At 37.4% G+C, this 21,356-nt stretch overlaps 2 protein-coding genes across 11 annotated transcripts in view; one reads left to right on the top strand and one right to left on the bottom strand.

Annotated features, from left to right (window-relative positions):
• Nucleotides 1-2,673, top strand: part of NCAPG (non-SMC condensin I complex subunit G) — a 32,757-nt gene extending 30,084 nt beyond the window's left edge. For both annotated transcript variants that reach the window (XM_073012498.1, XM_008017793.3), the window contains 2 exons: nucleotides 1,481-1,550; nucleotides 2,467-2,673. In XM_073012498.1, the coding sequence (XP_072868599.1) occupies nucleotides 1,481-1,550; nucleotides 2,467-2,590 (194 nt within the window). In that variant the 3' untranslated portion in view covers nucleotides 2,591-2,673. The remainder of the gene's footprint in view (nucleotides 1-1,480; nucleotides 1,551-2,466) is intronic.
• Nucleotides 348-21,356, bottom strand: part of LCORL (ligand dependent nuclear receptor corepressor like) — a 182,741-nt gene continuing 161,732 nt past the window's right edge. For 6 of the 9 annotated variants that reach the window (XM_038008655.2, XM_038008653.2, XM_038008654.2 and 3 more), the window contains one exon: nucleotides 4,871-5,029. In XM_038008655.2, the coding sequence (XP_037864583.2) occupies nucleotides 5,016-5,029 (14 nt within the window). In that variant the 3' untranslated portion in view covers nucleotides 4,871-5,015. Of the gene's footprint in view, nucleotides 5,030-21,356 lie in introns of all 9 variants that reach the window. The other 3 variants (XM_008017795.3, XM_008017802.3, XM_038008662.2) reach the window with 1 other exon arrangement.

The raw sequence follows: 21,356 nt of genomic DNA, 5'->3' as shown, positions 1-21,356 counted from the left end.
GTTTTTGCCTTGTGTCTAAAGATTATAAAATCAGCGTTGCTCTAGGTGCTTTTGATTGAAAGAAGTATGCTGCAAAACATCATATTACAAAAGATAATTTGGGTTAAATTAATATTTGGTTAAATGATGGTTTTATATTAGTTATTTGTGTTCTGTCCTTCATATAACTAAGCATTTTTAAAAAATCCCTGTAGTATTTTTTTCTGGGCTTTGTTTTCCTTCAATTTCCATCTTATTTCATATTTTCCCAACTTATTTCCCAAGGGCTATCCAACAATAGGGGATCTGCTGGCACACTAAATGCTGACTACTAGGGGATCACTTGCAAAAAAATCTGAAATTCAAGATCTTTTTATTGTTTTATTATTTCCTCATTACAAAAGCAATGCATGCTTATTACAGAAGAATCAGAAAGTACATCCAGGCAAACTACTATAAGGAACACTAATAATCCCACCCATGAGCCAACCATGATTTTAATTTTAGAAATCTATTTTTTAAGGCCCTTTTCGATGCAGATTTAATTTTTTCTAAAATGGAGTCTGGAATTTTGTTTTGTAAGCAGTAAATTATTTAAATACCGATTGCTGGCTATTGTTCCAAATTAGTCCCATATTGTTGGATGTTTTCTTGGGGACAAATCCATTAGTAAAAGCAGGTAAGGAGTAGAAAAAAGTGCCACATGAATGAAGTAGAGTATATAATTTTCAAACAGACTGTCACATTGAACAGTTTGGTTTTGATCAGATTTTTTTTGTGGTATATCACACCATGAGAACACCATCCTTTTTAATACACCAAACTTCATGTATTCATACTGTTTTATTTCTTATAAATGAGAAACATCACAAGCCAAACTGTCTTACTCCTTAACCTTGTAAATTTCTAGTAAGTAGAATCTTATAATCCCTAGTATATAAAGGTTCTGGTTTTTACGTTGAAATATATTTTAGAACACATATTTGAATTGGTCATGTATATGTTATTTTACAAGAAGCCATTATTACCTTACTGATTAATGTTCTATTTGTTTTATCACCTTCCAAGAAAAAAAAAAGTTCTGTTTCTTTAGTACCTGTTTATGCACCTAACCTACCTTTCTAACCCTTAATTTTCATGAGTCTCTCCACAGACTTTGTGCTATAGCAATAATATAGGTACTTCATTATAACACATTTTTCATATACTCTGTCCTCAAATACATTGAACTAAAATTTGCCTTCTTTTAACTTGCTTGAAATTTCCTTATTTTCCCTTACTCATTATTAGTGCTTACAAAATAAATTAAGTTTTAATCTTGCTTGGGTTCCTTTTTCTGTGGTAGTGGTAACTAGTACCAAGATGGCTAGAACAAGTAGGAGATACATGTGTTGAAAGGATTGTTGTGTTGAAAACAAAGGATGTAGTTAGCCTAGAAACTAGATTAAAAACAATAAGCAACTGATAATAAATTCTGATAATGAATTATACTGTCTTCAAGGACAGAGAAAAGTGACAGTTTCAGCTAGGACGAACAGGAGGCGTCAGACTGCTGAGACCGACTCTGAAAGGTATGCCATGCATGTCTAGAATATATAGAGGCCTATCTTCACTTTTTATTTCTAGAAGTAGAAAAAAACTATAATTTTCTTGTGAATGAGAGAAAATATTATAACAAGATAGTGAAAACTATAAATAGCTGTCTTGGGTATATAGTCTAAAATTCCATTATCGAGAGCATTTGATTTCTTACGGCATGTTTGCTTTTGCCAATTAGTTGGCATGGTCTTTAGTGCTATCTTTAATATGTTGTTTCAGTTTCTAATTACATGATGTGACTCCTCTTTGATCTTCAGTTAGCAACTCTTGATTTTGATAATATTTGGGTTCTCTACACTTAATGATAGAATAATTCTGTCTATAATTTGGGTATATTGTGTAGTAGAGTGTTTTATTTTTGGCTTCTTGTCAATGAAGCCACTGTTAGAGCTGAAAGTAGGTAGCTGTCTTGTATTCATTGGCAAAATTGTATTGTGTGTATTTTCAGTACATAGTTTCACACTGTCTTGATTAAATTTAATCAAGAGGGGGAACTTATTTTTTACTGTGTTTTCAGAATTTATTGCTTAAATCAAGAGAATTTATTTTTTTTCTCACTTCTTGAGTTTCAAAGAAATCTTTTTTGGACAGTTATGGTCCTTGTTTAATTACAAGCTTCATTACAAGTCTGTGGCTTTTTTCATGTATAACACCAGGTTCCATTATAGTATATAAAATCATTAGCTAGGTTTTCCATGATTCACTTTGCTGGATAGCCAAGTCAGTGTTTTTTGACATTGTTTGATTTTAGTTTTAAGCTAAGTCAATGGAATCAGGCTATCAATTACACACTGATAGAATGTGAGTCAGAAACAAAAAAGTTTTATTTATAAATAAACTGGTTTTAAAGCTTGTATCTAAATTCGTGTATTTTCAACATCTATTTAGTGATCATGAAGTTCCAGAACCAGAATCAGAAATGAAGATGAGACTACCAAGACGAGCCAAAACAGCAGCACTAGAAAAAAGTAAACTTAATTTTGCACAATTTCTCAATGAAGATGTAAGTTAGGAAAGACAATGGAGGTGGAATCCTTTAAGATTATGCCCAGTTATTTGCTTTAATAAAGTTACCCTTGTCAAAATCAGAACAAACCTGATGTCTTTCTGAAGATTTTCTGCTGTGCGCTTCCACGCTACTTTGGGCTGTATTAAAGCATTAGGACAGCGTCAGTTATTATAGTCCAGAAAAAATCTGCATCACACAGATTTATCAGAATTGAGGTGGGCCTAGGAATCTCGTTTTTAAATAGTCTCTCCAGGTGATTCTTATGAACTCTTTATGTTTAAAATCATGTCATTATGGAAAACTTTCAACTGTGACTAGCTAGTAGCTTGCATTTGAGAAGCTTATGACTTAGATGGGCAGAATCAACAAAGATGAAACCGCCTGAGGACATATTTAACAAGTAACATGTCAAGGGAAAATGAAGGAAGTACCACAAACTGGCTAGGAGGAGCTTACCACCAGTGAGGAAGACCAGTATAACATTCAACAGTTATTTTGACAATCTTATTTTGTGATACCTACAGTGAAAACATTTTTGATGATGCTATCTGCCTGGGAAATCTCTCTTCCTAAAGTATTTGCATATGGGAGTCCTTGTTTGTGAATGTTTCCTGGGTTAGGGAGGTGTCAACATAAATGTATATTAACCATGAAGCTGCTCTCTATATTTTTGGCATAATAAAATAATATTTACTGTGGATAATAATTCTAGTGGGAAAATAATGTGACAGGAAGTTCTCTTTATATATGCTACCAATTTATGAGTACTATGTCAATTTCATTTCTTGTCTTTTGAAATTGACACTTGACCTGACTTATGAAACTTGTACTGTATGAAACTGGTCCTCTTTTCTGCAATACCCAACAAAACACCTTTTCTCTTTATTATTCAGAAATGTCCTAACATGGATCTGTTTAAATGATTGTGCTTTTTTAGGCTTATTTACTAGAGGCCATTTAAAGTGAAATTTTAAGATGGAGCTAAAGTAAGATCACTGGTTTTTAGAACCAAATTGCTATACATATGTGCCTCATAGAACTTACAAAAGGAGTCAAAGTTACAAAGCAAGATAGTTATTAAGCAAAAGGAAAAATGGTAATGATAGAAAGTCAGTTAAAAATAGATGATTGTTCTTCATTCTGTTTGTTGGCTCTGTGTTCTCCTGTGCTTCAAATTCCTTATGCATTGTTATTTTAAAGATAATTTGCAGGGGGTTGGGAGAAGGACTGAAAAGGTACATTAAGTGTGCTGTAAGGAAAAGTCTTAGAAACATAAACTAAAATCCCATTCACACATGGCCAGGCTATCCAAAAAGAAAGAAGCCATGTTCTCATGCGGTTCACCATACCAAAGTTTGCTTTCTGTGGCATGGAAAAAACAAATTTAAGCACCAAACCTTTAGTATTCTGAGTATTCAGTTTTTAGACACAGTCATGTAACCATTGCTGAAACTGTGCTTTGCACTATTAGAGTTAAAGGTAGGGAATGTCCTGCTTTTAAAAGTCATCCCTTTAAAATAAAAGGCTAAGGTACAATAAAACAGATGTAAATCCATTTACCATTTTTTCATTCAAAACTGGTAACTTACAGAAACCACATAGTATTCTTCTCTACCAAGAGGCACAGATTTGCTAAACAGTAAACATGCAATTGTGCCATTGTTCTTAAAGCCCACAGACTTACAGGTTTAAAATACAGAGAAAGAACTGATCAGCTCACATTCTCCTGTGAATGGAAACATGCTACTTGACAAAAAGCTATGGTCAACTTGTTTTCTTCTGTACATATATAACTTTGAAGGAGATTTACTTCTAAGAGATACCTTTGCCTTTTCTTTCACCAATGTGCTTCGAGGTAGTTGGTGTCCACCTGTTTCCTGTTTGACAACTGCTCATGGGCCAGGTCATCACAAATCTTTACAATACTAGCTCTATAAATCACAATGTGTTATATATTAAAACTTTGTGCACAGAAATAAAACTGGGGACAATTACGTATTTAAACTTAGGGCATAAAAAATTCACATAATACCATTAAAAAGAGAAACATCGAAATCTGTTTATACTACAAAATTCCACAATGATCTGATGTAAAACATGTAAAAAACATACAAAGAATATAATCAAAATGATTAATGCTAATGATTTAATATAAAGACAAATCACAGGACTAGAAATACTTCAAGATCAATTGATAAATGCTTATTGTTCACAAGGAATATTGACATACAAAATAAAGATAGTGCAAGAAGAACTGCAATCTATTTCTCTTCACTTTTGAGATTTTGGTTATGAACTGTACAGCTCGCTAGAGATGCTGTTGTCAAATTCAGATTCCATTCAATGGGACGATTAAGGCACATCTTAACGGGGCTCAAAGGGCAACTTGCTGTATTCCCATCAGACACATTCAGTTTCTCATCAGTTTTCATTTGTAGCATGCTGGAAGAAAAAGTGTAAGGCATTTTAGTTTTACTTTAATTTCCAAGTAATTATCAACCTTGTAAAAGAACATTTAGTTGTTGTGTTTGGACCTCTAAACTTCAGCGTACATAAAGCATTTATCCTGAAAATACAACAGTTTTCTCTCCCACCTACTTATTGAACTAAATACAATGAATAATGCCATGTAAACTGTAACTTGAGAAGTCACATATGACTGAAAAAGTAACACTGCATATATGGATTACATCAGTATACATCAGAAAAGATATTATTTAACCTTGTGAGCCTGGCAGGATTTAACCCTTTTAACTTGCCCTTTTGTGGATCAGGATGAGAGCCACTTTGAGGAAAAAAAGGGATCAACATTTGTTGCCTGTTATGTTCTAGCCACCTTCACATGTATTGTCTCATTTGAATTTTGCAAAAGCCAGGTAAGGTTGGTATGTTTATCCTCACAGTAAACAATAAAATCAAGACTCCTCAGAGTTAAGTACAAATATGCCTGAGGTCATACAGTCACCTGCCTGGAACTGGAATACAGCCCTTTCTCTTTTCCTTATGCTTGTCTACTAGCTCTCTAATGAGGCTGGAAAATCATCAGGAATTACACTTACGGCCAGCTCATCAGAGGAGCATGCGGCATCCACAGGACACTTATTCTGGTTGTCTATTTCAAATAATTTTTTACATTAATGGGAAAGTTGGCTTATTTGGATTTATATTAGGTTGGTCAGATCTCTTCAACATTATTCTTTTTTTTTTTTTTTTTTTTTTTTTTTGAGACGGAGTCTCGCTCTGTCACCCAGGCTGGAGTGCAGTGGCCGGATCTCAGCTCACTGCAAGCTCCGCCTCCCGGGTTCCCGCCATTCTCCTGCCTCAGCCTCCCGAGTAGCTGGGACTACAGGCGCCCGCCACCTCGCCCGGCTAGTTTTTTTTTGTATTTTTAGTAGAGACAGGGTTTCACCGTGTTAGCCAGGATGGTCTCGATCTCCTGACCTCGTGATCCGCCCGTCTCGGCCTCCCAAAGTGCTGGGATTACAGGCTTGAGCCACCGCGCCCGGCCAACATTATTCTTTAATGTTCTGGACTGGTGTCTTATTCCATAAGTTTATGAGAACAGTTCCGTCTGTTCCTAAATGTTCCCACGTAGGGAACCTTCCTTACCACTCTGCTTAACCAAACCTTTACTCATGCCTAACCCAGTCTCACATCTCTCAACGTGCTCTCAGTAAAACACTGCATTGGATAGTGAACTATTGGGTTCTCTACAATTGTTTCATGTCTAATAGTCTGATAACCCCCTCTAGATCAGAAGGAAAGGATGCTAACATTTTTTCTGTGAAGATAAGCACAGTGCTAAATACATAGTAATTACTCAAAAATTCATTAAACATTTATAAAAAGCCTGTTGTGAAACATCTGGAGCAGAGTGCTACTCTTCAGAATCACAGACACGTGACACTCAAAAGGGGAGCTAGTCCACTCTTCGTGTAATGAATATGCCATCCCTAGTTTTAAGTATTACTTACAGTCCACATATTCAGGTGTGAATCCTTATGTTTATAAACTATTCAGCTCTCTATTTCACTTGACATTTAACTATGGTTAATTTGAACTATATCACTCCTAAGCTTTCTCCAACTGTAGCTATACAAATCTTCCTATTAGCAATGAGGTTCAGTGTCTCATATTTAAGTGACTTGGTAGAGTTGGGAAATGGGAGCATCCAGACTCCAGTAGATCCCTCCCTGCAACCTCAACCAACCAACCCATACGCCATTCAATAAGCCAAATCCATTATATCCTGTTTTACCACCACTAACATATCTAACTGCATTCTCCCCAAACAGTCCCAGTCCCAGAGAATACAGTTTCAAAGTGTAGAGATACTAGACAAAATGACAAACTACCAGGTAGCTTAGTATGCATCAAAAGTAGTAAACCACTTTTTTGAAAAGCTAAAACGGATGTGATTAAAAAATAACATATTTAAAGTATATGTGACAAATCAAAGAGATCTAAAATACAATATTTTCATACATATTAGAAATTATAACTGAATTTTGAAAAAAATTTACATTAATTATTATTAAAATGTCCTCAGGGACTTCATTTTTGTTTTTCAAGTTAGCAAAACTCAGATAAAGCCATTTCCTTTCTCCAAGGACTGCTAGTCTTCATATTTGCATTGCTTGTATTTTCAAAGCAGAAGTTTGATATGCACCTTTTTGAGAAACTCTAAGGCAAGCTATAAAAACACAATTATATTAAGATAGATTGGTAGGCAAGTATAGTAAGTATTAAATTCCAAAAAAGAAAATGAAGGCATAGAACAAATAATCATGGTCATAAATAAAAACAAATTTTGTTTTGTTTGCTGTTTGTTTGACTAAGGTGTTTTCATCACAGAAGAATAATACTTTAATAACTGATTTAATAATACTTTAATAACATGATTTTCCTTTTCAAAAACATAAGGCAGTTTTCTTAGGTAACTTTTCCAGAATGGTATACTATAAATTTGGGTACACAGATCCTACAGGTGCACAAAACTATACTTATGTATGGGGAGAAAATGTCAGTTTTGAAAAAAAACTAAATTTACTGATATACAGCTTGACATTTAATTAATATATACTTAAAAAACAATGGATATGCAAAGTTTGGGCAGTATTACTCTATAGAATTCTTAGTATACAGCTATCTTAGGAAATGCTGGAACCAGAGGCGTTAGAACATTACAGCTAGAAAGTACCTTTCTAGATGTTTGTCTTTTGAGACAGAGTCTTGCTCTGTGGCCCAGGTTGGAGTGCAGTGGCACCATCATGGCTCACTGCAGCCTCCAATTCCTGCACTCAAGCAATCCTTCTGCCTCAGCCTCCTGAAAAGCTGAGACTACAAGTGTGTGCCATCACACCCAAATAATTTTTAAATTTTTTTGAAGAGACAGGGTCTTGCTGTGTTTTCCAGGCTAGTCTCAAATTCCTGGCCTCAAGCAATCCTCCTGCCTCAGCCTCCCAGAACACTGGGATTACAGGTGTGAGCCACAACACTTGGCCAGATTTTAGTTTTTTAAGAGAGTAGGAAAATAAACTGCCCCTTTTTCGGGTCTTCTAAAACCAGATGTATGTGAACTAACATAAGAACCTGGTTCTCTGATTAGTGCTTAATCAAGACTTTTCAGTTCCATTTTCAACACCAGAGTCAATGAAATTATTTAACATTTATTGAATACCTCAGAAAGTGCTTTCGTGATATAAAGATGAGGAGGACACAGGGCTTTCAAAGAGTATGCAATATAGAGGATTTTTAAAAAATACTCCTTTATATTTGGAAATTCATACACATCTGTACAAAGTGAAAAATAAATGTTCTCAACTTTTGATGCCATTTTGGTACAGTTTTTTGTCTTTTGCATTTTTAAAATAGATAATACATTTGCAAAATTAAAAACATCAATCAGCGTGTAATCCCAGCACTATGGGAGGCTGAGGTGGGTGGACTGGTTGAGCCCAGGAGTCTGAGACCAGCCTGGGCAACATGGCAAAACCCTATCTCTATAAACAATACAAATATTAGTCCCAGCTACTTAGGAGGCTGTGTTGGGAGGATTGCTTGAGCCTGGGAGGTCGAGGCTGCAGCACGCTGAGATTGTGCCATTGCACTCCAGCATGGGCAACAGAGTGAGACCCTGTCTCAGGAAAAAAAAAAAAAAAAAATCAGTCAGTGAAAAATGTCATATAATGGGAAGAAGTCTATCAGTGCTTCTAGCCCCTCTTCTGGGGCAACCATTGTTACCATTTTATTGTCTATTCTTCAGATAGTCCCCTACATTGAAATATGTAGGTATCTGTGTTTCAACTCTCTCCCTGTACACAATTCTACCATTCTATATACTGTTCTGTATCTTGCTTTAAAATATATATTTTGGATACTGTTTCATATTTGTAAAATGAATACTCAAGTCTTTTAACAGCTACATAGAATTCTACTTTATGGCTAAATCATAATTGATTTTATCAGTCCTCAATTGACAGAATTTTTGGCTGTTTTAATCTATTGCATAAAATAGCAATGATGCATTGAATATTCTTGCATGTGTTCAAGTATATCTATAGAGTTGATGAGGAGTAGAAAAGCTGAGTCAAAAGGTGCTTTTACATTTTTGATATTATCAAAGTGCTCTTCGGAGACTGTACCATTTTACACTTTGATCAACAATGTGTGAAAAGGTCTTTCATTCCTCTTACTCTAACCAATAATGTATAATAAAACTTACAGATCTTTGAAAATCTGATGTTAAAAAGTGGCATACCATTGTTTTAATTCGCATTTCCTTTATGAATAAGGTTAAGCATATTTTAATGTTTTAGAAGCCATTTGTGTTCCCTTTTTATGTGTTCTTTGCCAATTAGGATAATCTTTTTCTTGTAGTTATGAAAATTAATCCTTTGTTCTATAGTGATTTGCGATCCCACTCTCCTCCCCCGCATCCAGTCTGTATCTCCTTACGTTGATTTTCTCGTGAATCCATTCTAAATTCTATGTCATCAGATGTATCACTCTTATGTCATGGCTTCTCTGTTTCGTACAATTAGAAAGCTGAAAGCAGTTAAGTCATCTGAGAAAGTGACTTGATATGTCTGTATCCTGGATTCTAATGAAAGCTCAGCAGTAGTATGTATACAGTGGCACTCTCGAGAGTAGAGTTGGGGAAAAGAACGTAAAGACCTGGGCTCAATTTCTGACAATAATCACAATAATAATGTCCCTGGACAAGTAACCTTAACCTCCTGCCTCATTTTCTTCATAAAAAACAAAAAACAAACAAAAAAACCCACTTTCGCTCCTTATCTTAGAGAGGTTTGACAATTTAATGAGAGCCAATTAGCATGCTTTAAAAACCACAAGGAGCTCTATACAAATACAAAGGCTTAGTTTACTGCATATTTTGGTGGAGAAAGAAGTGGGAGGAGAAGTGCTTATCATAAGTGAGGACTCTTCTCTATCAAACTAGGACACTAATGGAGGTGAGGGTTGAAAAGGGGCAAGAGCAATCTGAAATGGTTACCTAGGCATCTAAGCCTATTTTTGATTCTTCAATAATCCCACGGACCCAAAGATAGAGTCCATCTCCACATCTGAATGGAAGTTTATAGAGTATGTGCATTTGCAAAGCGTAAAAGATAGAAATCTTTTGGGAGTCATAGAAATCCAAAGAATTTGTGATTTAAATTAATGATTATTGATAAGTCTAACCTTCACAAAAGTAAAATTGTATCTAGCTCTAATAATTTAAACTTGTATTACTGGAGATATGCAATGTTCATTTCTGTCATAGGGACAATAAACTTGAATGTTACCTAGCCGACTCTTGCAGGAAACAAATTTTGGTGTAACCAAGACAGGTCTGAAAATATCATTTACAGAACAGTAGCTACATACCAGGCAGTGTGCTAAAAAACTTTTTTTTTTTTTTTTTTTTTAACATTACCACATTCAGTCCTAACAACTATTCACTGAAGCTCACAGAAGTAAAATGACTTACCCAAGCCACATAACTTGTAAATGGAAGTCTCCAGGGCCTATGATCTATTACCTTGTACTGCATACTAACTCTTGGATTGTTCTAATTCTGTCATGATTCTCCATGTTAATACCCATTTTTCTATTCTTCAGAATGCTTAACATGTGAGATTAGTGGACGAGTGTATGGTTTATGGGTTTAAAACAGAAAGATATGCCTAAGGCTATAGTTGTAACCCTATCCAGGAGAGTTAAATATTTAACGCATGAAGTTTCCTCATGGCATAAACTAAATAAGGAGCAGCTACTCATATCCTTCAATTCCTGAAAGAGAATAATGTTAGGGCATAGACTGACATGTTTTTGAGCGCTAACAGAGTATTCTTTAGGTCAAGAGTTTCAGGGAACACAAGTTCATCTTTTCTTTTTTTTTCTTTTTTTCTTTTTTTTTTGAGACGGAGTCTCGCTCTGTCACCCAGGCTGGAGTGCAGTGGCCGGATCTCAGCTCACTGCAAGCTCCGCCTCCCGGGTTCACGCCATTCTCCTGCCTCAGCCTCCCGAGTACCTGGGACTACAGGCGCCCGCCACCTCGCCCGGCTAGTTTTTTTTTTTTTGTATTTTTTAGTAGAGACAGGGTTTCACCGTGTTAGCCAGGATGGTCTCGATCTCCTGACCTCGTGATCCGCCCGTCTCGGCCTCCCAAAGTGCTGGGATTACAGGCTTGAGCCACCGCGCCTGGCCTAAATTCATCTTTTCAAAGGGAGATGTCAGCTGTATCACAGATAAACTGGGCTCTGGTACAGGATTTGGACTTGGAATAGTTAATGTACTTGACACCGTCAAATTTGAACTCATCTATTTAACTCCAAATTCTGGATGACGGCTTACTTTCTTCTGGAATGGTGTCTTCTAAGTGTTACTACAGTAAAAATTTACTGACTAGCTATTATGGCTCAGCTCTGTCCTATAGCTTGATGTCTCCACAAATCTATCCAAGTATCATCAAAGGTATGTTAAGCGCACGAACCTAGATGAGAGAACCTTCATGAAGGTCACTTATCATTTCTTCTAACCCTCAAGCACTACTTACTTAACATATTAGGAGTATTAAAAAAGTGATGGTATCTACCTTTAAGGGTTTTGCAGCTTGGTACGGAGGCAGAGTGAGAAAGTATTCATAAATTACCAGAATAAAACAGCAGCATGCAATAAATATAAAGGAGTAACTAAGGACTAAGGGATTACAGAGAAGGGAAAGATTGATCCCAGCAGAGTGGGGAGACAAGGGGAAGAAACATTTGATAACGGCCTTTAGGGATAAGGATGTTGGTAATCTGGGGCAGAAGGAAGATTTGTAGAGCTCGAGTTCTGATCCTGAGTCCAATCACTGGCCAGCTAAATGCACATTTCTTAATCTTTTCTAAGCTTCAATGAAGATAATGAAAGTCACTACCTTTTATGGGTAATGGGACTGTGAAATGAATTTATGTAAAGCACTTGGCATAGAGAATAGAATGCACATAAAATGCCTGGCATTTTGACTGGACACATAATGAGGACACAATAAATGTGAGTTAATGTTAGTACTATTAACAAAACATAAGACAATCAAAGGTATCCTTGTTTTCACTGGGGATAAAATATGGCAGATATGTGTATGATTTGTTTCTGCAATGTACCATATTAGGTTATTCCTGTAACTCTCATAAACAGATATAATGATTTAATTTGTGTAGACAGATAATACAATCGTTTAATTTTGAGTCCCTGGACTTAAGGGAGATCAAAAGATCTAGCCAGGTAAACACAGTTTGTAAGGGTGACCATGAGGTCTAAAATGTTAATAAACCATTTCTTTTGGTTGGTAAACAGGTAAGTTTAGATTGCAATTGCTTTAAAAAAAAAAACAAAAACAAAACTTAGTTTTTCTCAAAATTTTCCTTTGTTAGGATACTGATGAATTTAAAGGCTTTGGTAGATAAAGTAGAAGATTATATAGACTTTTTCTCTACTTGCTTGCGATTACTGTATTTGGAGTAGAAGAACATGATGGTTAAGAACCAGACTCTGAAGACCAACAGTCTTGGGGTATAATCCTAGATTTGCAATTTGATACAGCCAATTTCAGGAAAATTATTTATATTAACTTTGAGTATAAAGGTGACACGAAGACTGGCACTCTGGTGCACAGTGTGTGCTTAATAACTAGTAAGTGTTATGACCATTAGAGCAAACTATGGCAGTCAGGAATTCACAAGAAAACATCTAGAATAAAAAAAATAGTTTTCTCATGATAAATGGGAGAGCCACCTGAATTTTTAATTGAATGGAAATGAAGGAAATTATAGTCGGATTAAGGGCAGAGAACCAACAGTCTTCAGAAATTAATGAACACTGTTTGCAATGTTATGCAATTTAGAAATGACCCTTGGCCATGTAGGAACAAAAAAAGACTCCCTGAATTTCTATAATAAGGTATTCAAATACCCAATAAATATACAAATGTGATTCAGCTACAGTTATAAAAAGAAAATAGGAAATTTCAGTAATGTGAAATTAAAAGCAATTAACAAGTTGTTGATCTAAAACAATGCCAACCAACTGTAAAAGACTGCAGAAATTGACACAGTTTATAACATTCTGAGACCCTGTTTGCATCTATCTGCCTTCTTAAGAACTTACCAATGATCATAATCCTTTTTCTGATATACTCTCAATATCAAATTGATTGCATTAATAGTCCCAACTCTTTACTCATCCTTAAATTTACTTTCTTTGCCCTATCATTTTGCAGTGTTCCCATTCTGCCTTACCCACGTGATTTGCTCTGGCCAATAGGATCTTAGCAAATACGATGGACGCTGAAACTTGAGAAAAATTGCTGGAGCAAACCTGCTGAGTTAGTGTGAGGGACACATGGAGCAGAGATAAATGTCCCACCTGATAGTCAGCTAATACCAGGATATATGAGGGAGGCCAGCCAAGATCAGAAGAACATCCTAGCCTTCTCTGCCAACCACAGACTCATGAATGAAATAAAAATTGCTTATTTTAAGCTAATAAATTTTGGACTAGTTTGTAATATAGCATTATTGTGGCAATAAATAATAAACTCTCTCTTCTCAATTGGATCCTCACCATGATACTTAAAAAAGTACAGTCTCTCATTCTTTAAAAAATAAAATATAAGACTTTACTCAATCTTTCATTTTCCTCAAGATAACAGTTTTATAACTAGATTACTTTAAGGAGTTATCTTATACTTGCTATCACCATTTCCTTAGCTCCTCATTCCTTAAGCGATTCCAGGATGGCTTCCAGTGCTTTTACTCCATGAAAACAGCACTTACTAAAGCCATGAATGGCATTCACATTGATAATTCCAGTGAATTTTAGTTTTTGCCCCCTTGGCAGCATTCAATATTGTTGACCATTTCTTCTGCTATGAACTTGTGTTTCTCCTAAATTCATAAGTCAAAGCCCTAACCCCGAAGGTGACTGAATTTGGGGACAGGACCTTTAGGAGGTAATTAAGGTCATGAGTGAAGCTCTAATCTGATGAGGTTGGTGTTACTGAAAGAGGAGGAAGGGATACCAGAGGGTCCTCTCTGCCATGTGAGGACACAGCAAGAAGGTAGCTATCTGCAAGCTATCTATCAGCTTGCAAACCAAACTTGCTGGACCTTGATCTTGGACTTTCCAGCCTCCAAAACTTTGAGAAAAAAATGTTCTGTCGTTTAAGCCATGCAGTCTATGTTATTTTGTTGTGGTAGCCCAAGGAAACTAAAGCACCCTCTTTCATGAACTCATTTCTTTTGGCTTTTGAGACAACACACTTTCCTCTTGCCTCTTCCATCCCAAGTCATCCTACTTGACTTGGATAATAAAAGTTGGAATTTCTCAAGGATGAGTCCTAGTCTTTCTTTTCTCCTTTATTCTATACAGTCTATTTGGGGGGTCCTCATCCCTACTCACAGTTTCAGTCATCAATGATACCCTAGATGTCTCAACTCCATTCACAGCTTATGCATTACTTAGTCAGAAAGGATTTCCCTGCAACTCAACCTAAAGTAGCTCCCCCTAGAAACTCCTTTCTATCATCCAATTTCATTAACACAATTTATCACTGTTTTATGTTTTCTATTATTGTTTTTCTCTCTTACTAAAATACAGATGGATGAGAATAGAGATCCTTGTTGTTCTTGTTCAGCATTTTATCTGCAGTACTTGGCACAAAGAAACTGGACAAATATTTGCTGAAAGAAAAAATAGGATTTCTGCTTCTGGCCATGATGAAATAACAGGGTAGCTGGGACCAGATACGTGGCTTACTGCCTGGAGAGTTTTCAGGCTGCATGATAGGGAGAGAACCCCAACAGAGCCTAGAAATATTCCTGAGTTGGGGAGACAGTGACTGGAGTTCATGAAGTCCCAGGTGACTAGAATCTGTGGGTTAGAGTATAGGAGAGAGATGGGGGTGGGGGGAGAAAGGAGAGAGAAAGAGACAGAAACAGAGATCTGCAGAGGATTTTCCTTGGGTTAAAGATAAATAAACACTGATCAGTGGATAAGTATTTCCCAAGTCTGTGAAAAGAATCAATGAAAAGGACCAGGTAATAATTTTCTGAAGGCTATATAGAACTGGATATAATTGACCTCCTGACACATGCAGCATTTAGTAAAGTCTTCAGGTGGGTATTGGATTGCCTCTATAGTCAGGTCAACTTAGCCCTTGAGCAGGGCTTCTTAACCTCAGCTTCACTAACATTTGGGACCAGATAATTATTTGTTGTGGGGGCTGTGCTAGACATAGTAGAATTTTTAGTAGCATCCCTAGACTTTTTCCACTAGATGCCAATAGCACCTTCTAAATGTAACAGTACAAAATGTCTCTGTACATGACCAAATATCTTCCATGAGGCAAAATCATCCCTGGTTGTAAACTACTGTCTGAGATTAAAGGCTGTTCTGGCTCTGCCCAACAATGCTTAAGACATGAAAGAATCAAAATGTTTCTCAATCAGTTAATGGTGTCCCAGAACAGAGCCCAAGAACATTTAACATTGCAAAAATTCCAGCTCACAATAATATAAAATTCACAATGTCTGGCATCCCACTGAAAATTACCATGCATGCATGCAAAAAAAAAATATGATCCATAATGAGGGGAAAAATCATTAAAGAAATAGATAAATAAATAACACAGATTGTGAAATTAGTACATGAGGATGTTAATGGAGATATTTTAAATACACTTCATAATTTCAAGAAGTTGAAGAAAGCATGAGCATGATGTGGACAAATATGGTAGATATAAAAAATACTGAATTTGAACTTCCAGAGTTGATAAACCATTTATAAAATAAAAAATACCCTAGATGGTATTAACAGCAGATTAAACAATGCCAAAAAAATGATTAGTGAACTTAAAAACATAGGAATAGTAATATGCAGAATGAAAGTAAGAAGAGAAAAAAAAAATTAGCAAAAATGAATCGAGTATCAGTGACCTGTGGGATAAATAATGTGATTTATATTCCAGAAGGAGAGGAGAGTGGGGAGGGACAGAAATATATTTAAAGAAATTGGCCAGACACAGTGGCTGACACCTGTAATCCCAGGACTTTGGGAGGCCGAGGCAGGCGGATCACCTGAGGTCAGGAGTTCAAGACCAGCCTGACCAACACGGAGAAACCGTCTCTATTAAAAAGAAAATACAAAATTAGCCGGGCATGGTGGCGCATGCCTGTAATCCCAGCTACTTGGGAGGCTGAGGCAGGAGAATTGCTTGAACCAGGGAGGTGGAGGTTGTGGTGAGCCAAGATCGCGCCATTGTCCTCCAGCCTCGGCAACAAGAGCGAAACTCCATCTCAAAATAAAAAATAAAAAATATAAAAAAAGAAATAATGACTAAAAAATGTCTAAATGTGATTACGAGTATAAACTGATATATTCAAGGAGTTCAACAAACTCCAAGTAGAGAAAACATAAAGGCAACCATGCTAAGCCCTTTCATAATCAAACTGTTGATAACCAGTGATAAAGAGAAAATCTTAAAAGCATCTGGCAGAAAAAAGAACATATGGAGGAGCAAATATAAGAATGCCATACCCATCTTCAGAAACAATACAAGCAAGCAGCAAGTAGAACACTATCTGTAAAGTACAGTCTCCGGCTTAGGATGATTTAACTTAGCATTTTTCAACTTTACAGTGGTGTGAAAGTGATAGGCATTTAGCAGAAACCATGCTTTGAGTACCCATACAACCATTCTGTTTTTCAATGTCAGTATTCTATAAGTTATATGAGATAGTCAACATTTTATTGTGAAATAGGCTTTGTGTTTAATGATTTTACCTAGCTGTAGGCTAATGTAATGTTCTGAGGACATTTAGGGTAGGTAAGGCTAGGCTGTGATGTTAGACAGGTTAAGTGTATTAAATGAACTTTTGACTTACGGTATTTTCAACTTACAAAGATTTATCGGGAAGTAGCCCCATCATAAGTTGAGGAGCATCAGTACTAAGAGAAAAATATGATCAAATCTGAAATCCATATGCAGAAAAAATATATTTCAAAAACGTGATATATAGACTTTTATAGACATACAAAGGCAGAGTGAATTAACCAACAGCAGACCTGCACTACAAGAAATGCTAAAGGAGGTCATTCAGGCAGAAGAAAAGATATCGGATAGAAATCTGGATCTGTACACAAGAATGAAGAGCACTAGACGTGATAAATTCATGGGAAAAATACTTATTTTCCTATTTAAAAAATCTCTGAATAACTGTGTGAAGAAAAAATAGGAATAATGTACTATGAGGTTTGTAACGTTTACAGAAATAAAAGCACAAAGACTTGGAGAAAAAATGCAAACGTATGGTTGTAGCAACTTCAGTAAAGTTTCAGGATACAAAATCAATGTACAAAAATCAGTAGCATTTCTATACACCAACAACCATCTAAGCTGAGAACCAAATCAAGAAAGCAATCCCATTCAGAATAGCCACAAAAGAATAAAATTTGTAGGAATTTATTCTTTATTCTTAGGTATGGCTAACAAGAGAGGTGAAAGATCTGTACAAGGAGAATTACAAAACACTGTTCAAAGAAATCAGAGATGACACAAATGGGAAAACATTCTATGATTATGGGTAAGAAAAATCAATATTGGGATAAGAAAAATCAAAATTGGGCCATATTGTCCAAAGAATTTTAGAGATTCAATGCTACTCCTATCAGACTGCCAATGACATTCAGATGGAACCAACAAAGAATGTGAATAGCCAAGGCAATCCTAAATAAAAAGAACAAAGCTGGAGGCATCACATTACCTGACTTTGAACTATACTACAAGGCTACTGTATTAGTCCATTTTCACACTGTTGATAGAGACATACCCGAGACTGGACAATTTACAAAGGAAAGAGGCTTAATGGAGAACCCACAGTTTCACATGGCTGGGGAAGCCTCACAGTCATGGCGAAAGGTGAAAGGCATGTCTCACATGGTGGCAGACAAGAGAAGAGAGCTTGTGCAGGAAAACTTCCCCTTACAATAACCATCAGATTTTGTGAGACTCACTATCACAAGAAGAGCATGTGAAAGACCTGCCCCCATGATTCAATTACCTCCCACCAGGTCCCTCCTACAACACATGGGAATTCAAGATAAGATTTGAATGGGGACACAGCTAAACCATATCATTCTGCTCCTGGTCCCTCCCAAATCTCATATCCTTACATTTCAAAACCAATCATGCCTTGCCAACAGTCCCCCACAGTCTTAACTCATTTCAGCATTAATTCAAAAGTCCACAGTCCAAAGTCTCCTCTGAGACAAGGCAAGTCCCTTCTACCTATGAGCCTATAAAATCAGAAGCAAGTTAGTTAACTTCCTAGATACAATGAGGGTAGAGGCATTGAGTAAATACAGCCATTCCAAATTGGAGACATTGGCCAAAACACAGGAGCTAGGGTACTCAAATCTTAAAGCTCTAAAATGATCTCCTTTGACTCCATGTCTCACATCCAGGTCACGCTGATGTAAGAGGTGGGTTACTATGGTCTTGGGCAGCTCCGTCCCTGTAGCTTTGCAGGGAATAGCCCCCCTCCTGCCTGCTTTCATGGGATGGCTTTGAGTGTCTGAGGCTTTTCCAGGTGTATGGTACAAGCTTTTGGTGGATCCACCATTCTGGGGTCTGGAGGACAATGGCCCTCTTCTCACAGCTCCACTAGGCAGTGCCCAAGTAGGGACTCTGTGTGGGGGCTCTGACTCCACATTTCCCTCTGCACTGCCCTAGCAGAGGTTCTCCATGAGGGCCCTCCCCCTGCAGCAATCTTTTGCCTGGGCATCCAGGCGTTTCCACACACCTTCTGAAATCTTGGCAGAGGTTCCCAATCCTCAATTCTTGACTTCTGTAAACCCACAGGCTCAACACCATGTGGAAGCTGCCAAGGCATTGGGGCTTCCACCCTCTGAAGCAACAGCCTGAGACCTCAGCCCCTGTTAGTCACACCTGGAGTGCCTGGGACACAGGGCACCAAGTCCCTAGTCTGCACATAGCATGGGGACTCTGGGGCTGGCTCACGAAATCACTTTCTCCTAGGCCTCTGGGCCTGTGATGGAAGGGGCTGCTGTGAAGACCTCTGATATGCCTTGGAGACATTTTCCCCATTGACTTGGAGATCAACGTGTGGCTCCTCATTAGTTATGCAAATTTCTGCAGCTGGCTTGAATTTCTCCTCAGAAAATAGGTCTTTCTTTTCTATCAAATTGTTAGGCTGCAAATTTTCCACACTTTTATGCTCTGCTTCCTTTATAAAACTGAATGCCTTTAACAGCACCCCAGTTACCTCTCGAATGCTTTGCTGCTTAGAAATTCTTCCGCCACATACCCTAAATCATCTCTCTCAAGTTCAAAGTTCCATAAATCTCTAGGGCAGGGGCAAAATATCGCCAGTCTCTTTGCTAAAACATAACAAGAGTCACCTCTGCTCCAGTTCCCAACACGTTCCTCATCTCCATCTGAGACCATCTCAGCTTTGACCTTATTGTCCCTACTGCTATCAGGCTTTTGGTCAAAGCCGTTCAACAAGTCTCTAGGAAGTTCCAGATTTTCCCACATTTTCCTGTCTTCTTCTGAGCGCTCCAAACTGTTCCAACCTCTGCCTGTTACCCAGTTCCAAGGTTGCTTCCAGATTTTTGGGTATCTTTTCAGCAGCACCCCACTCTTGGTACCAATTTACTGTATTATTCCATTTTCATGCTGCTGGTAAAGACACACCTGAGACTGGGCAATTTACAAAAGAAAGAGGCTTAATGGAGAACCCACAGTTTCACATGGCTGCGGAAGCGTCACAATCAATGGTGAAAGGTGAAAGGCATGTCTCACATGGTGGCACACAAGAGAAGAGAGCTTGTGCAGGAAAACTTCCCCTTATAATAACCATCAGATTTTGTGAGACTTACTATCACAAGAAGAGCATGTGAAAGACCTGCCCCCATGATTCAATTACCTCCCACCAGGTCCCTCCCACAACACGTGGGAATTCAAGATGAAATCTGAGTGGGGACAAAGTCAAACCATATCAGCTACAGTAACCAAAACAGCATGGTACTGGTACAAAAGCAGACACATAGACAAACAGAACCGAAAAGAAGGCTGAGAAATAAAGCTGCACATCTACAACCATCTGATCCTTGACAAAACTGACAAAAACAAGCAATGGAAAAAGAACTCCCTATTCAGTATATGGTGCTGGGATAACTGGCTAGCCATATACAGAAGATTGAAACTGCACCCCTTCCTTACATCATATACAAAAATCAACTCAAGATGGATTAAAGACTTCAATGTAAAACCTCAAACTATAAAAACCCTGAAGGCTGACCAAGGAAATACCATTCTGGACACAGGTCCTGGCAAAGATGTCACAATGAAGATGCCAAAAGCAACTGCAACAAAACCAAAAATGGACACATAGGACCTAATTAAACTAAATTACCAATAGAGTAAACAGACAACTGACAGAATGGGAGAATATTTGTCAACCATGTATCCAGCAAAGGTCTAATATCCAGAGTTTATAAGATGAACTTATAACAATTAACAAGCAAAAACCAAACCCGTTAAAAAGTGGGCAAAGGGGCCGCGCATGGTGGCTCATACCTGTAATCCCAGCACTTTGGGAGGCTGAGGTGGGTGGATCACCTGAGGTCAGGAGTTCAAGACCAGCCTGGCCAACATGGCGAAATCCCATCTCTACTAAAGATAGAATAATTAGGCAAGCATGTTGGCGGGTGCCTGTAATCCCAGCTACTTGGGAGGCTGAGGCAGGAGAATCACTTGAACACAGGAGGTGGAGGTTGCAGTGAGCTGAGATTGTGCCACTGCACTCCAGCCTGGGCAACAGAGTAAGCCTCTGTCTCAGAAAAAAAAAAAAGAAAAATGTGAGCAAAGGACATGAACAGACACTTTTCAAAAGAAGACATTCACACAGCATATGAAAAAATGTTCAATATCATTAATCATTAGAGAAATGCAAATCAAAACCACAACGAGATACCATTTCTTATCAGTCAGAATGGGTATTATTAAAAAGTGAAAACAACAACAACAACAACAGATGCTGGCAAGGCTGTGGAGAAAAGGGAATGCTTATACACTGCTGGTGGGAATGTAAATTGGTTCAGCCATTTTGGAAAGCCATGTGGCGATTTCTCAAAGAGCTAAAAATAGAACTACCATATGACCCAGCAATCCCATTACTGGGTATATAGTCAAAGAAATATA

Source organism: Chlorocebus sabaeus, chromosome 27, assembly GCF_047675955.1.
Source record: "Chlorocebus sabaeus isolate Y175 chromosome 27, mChlSab1.0.hap1, whole genome shotgun sequence".
In the NCBI taxonomy this organism is placed as follows: domain Eukaryota; kingdom Metazoa; phylum Chordata; class Mammalia; order Primates; family Cercopithecidae; genus Chlorocebus; species Chlorocebus sabaeus.
This window is presented reverse-complemented; position numbering and strand designations above follow the sequence as displayed.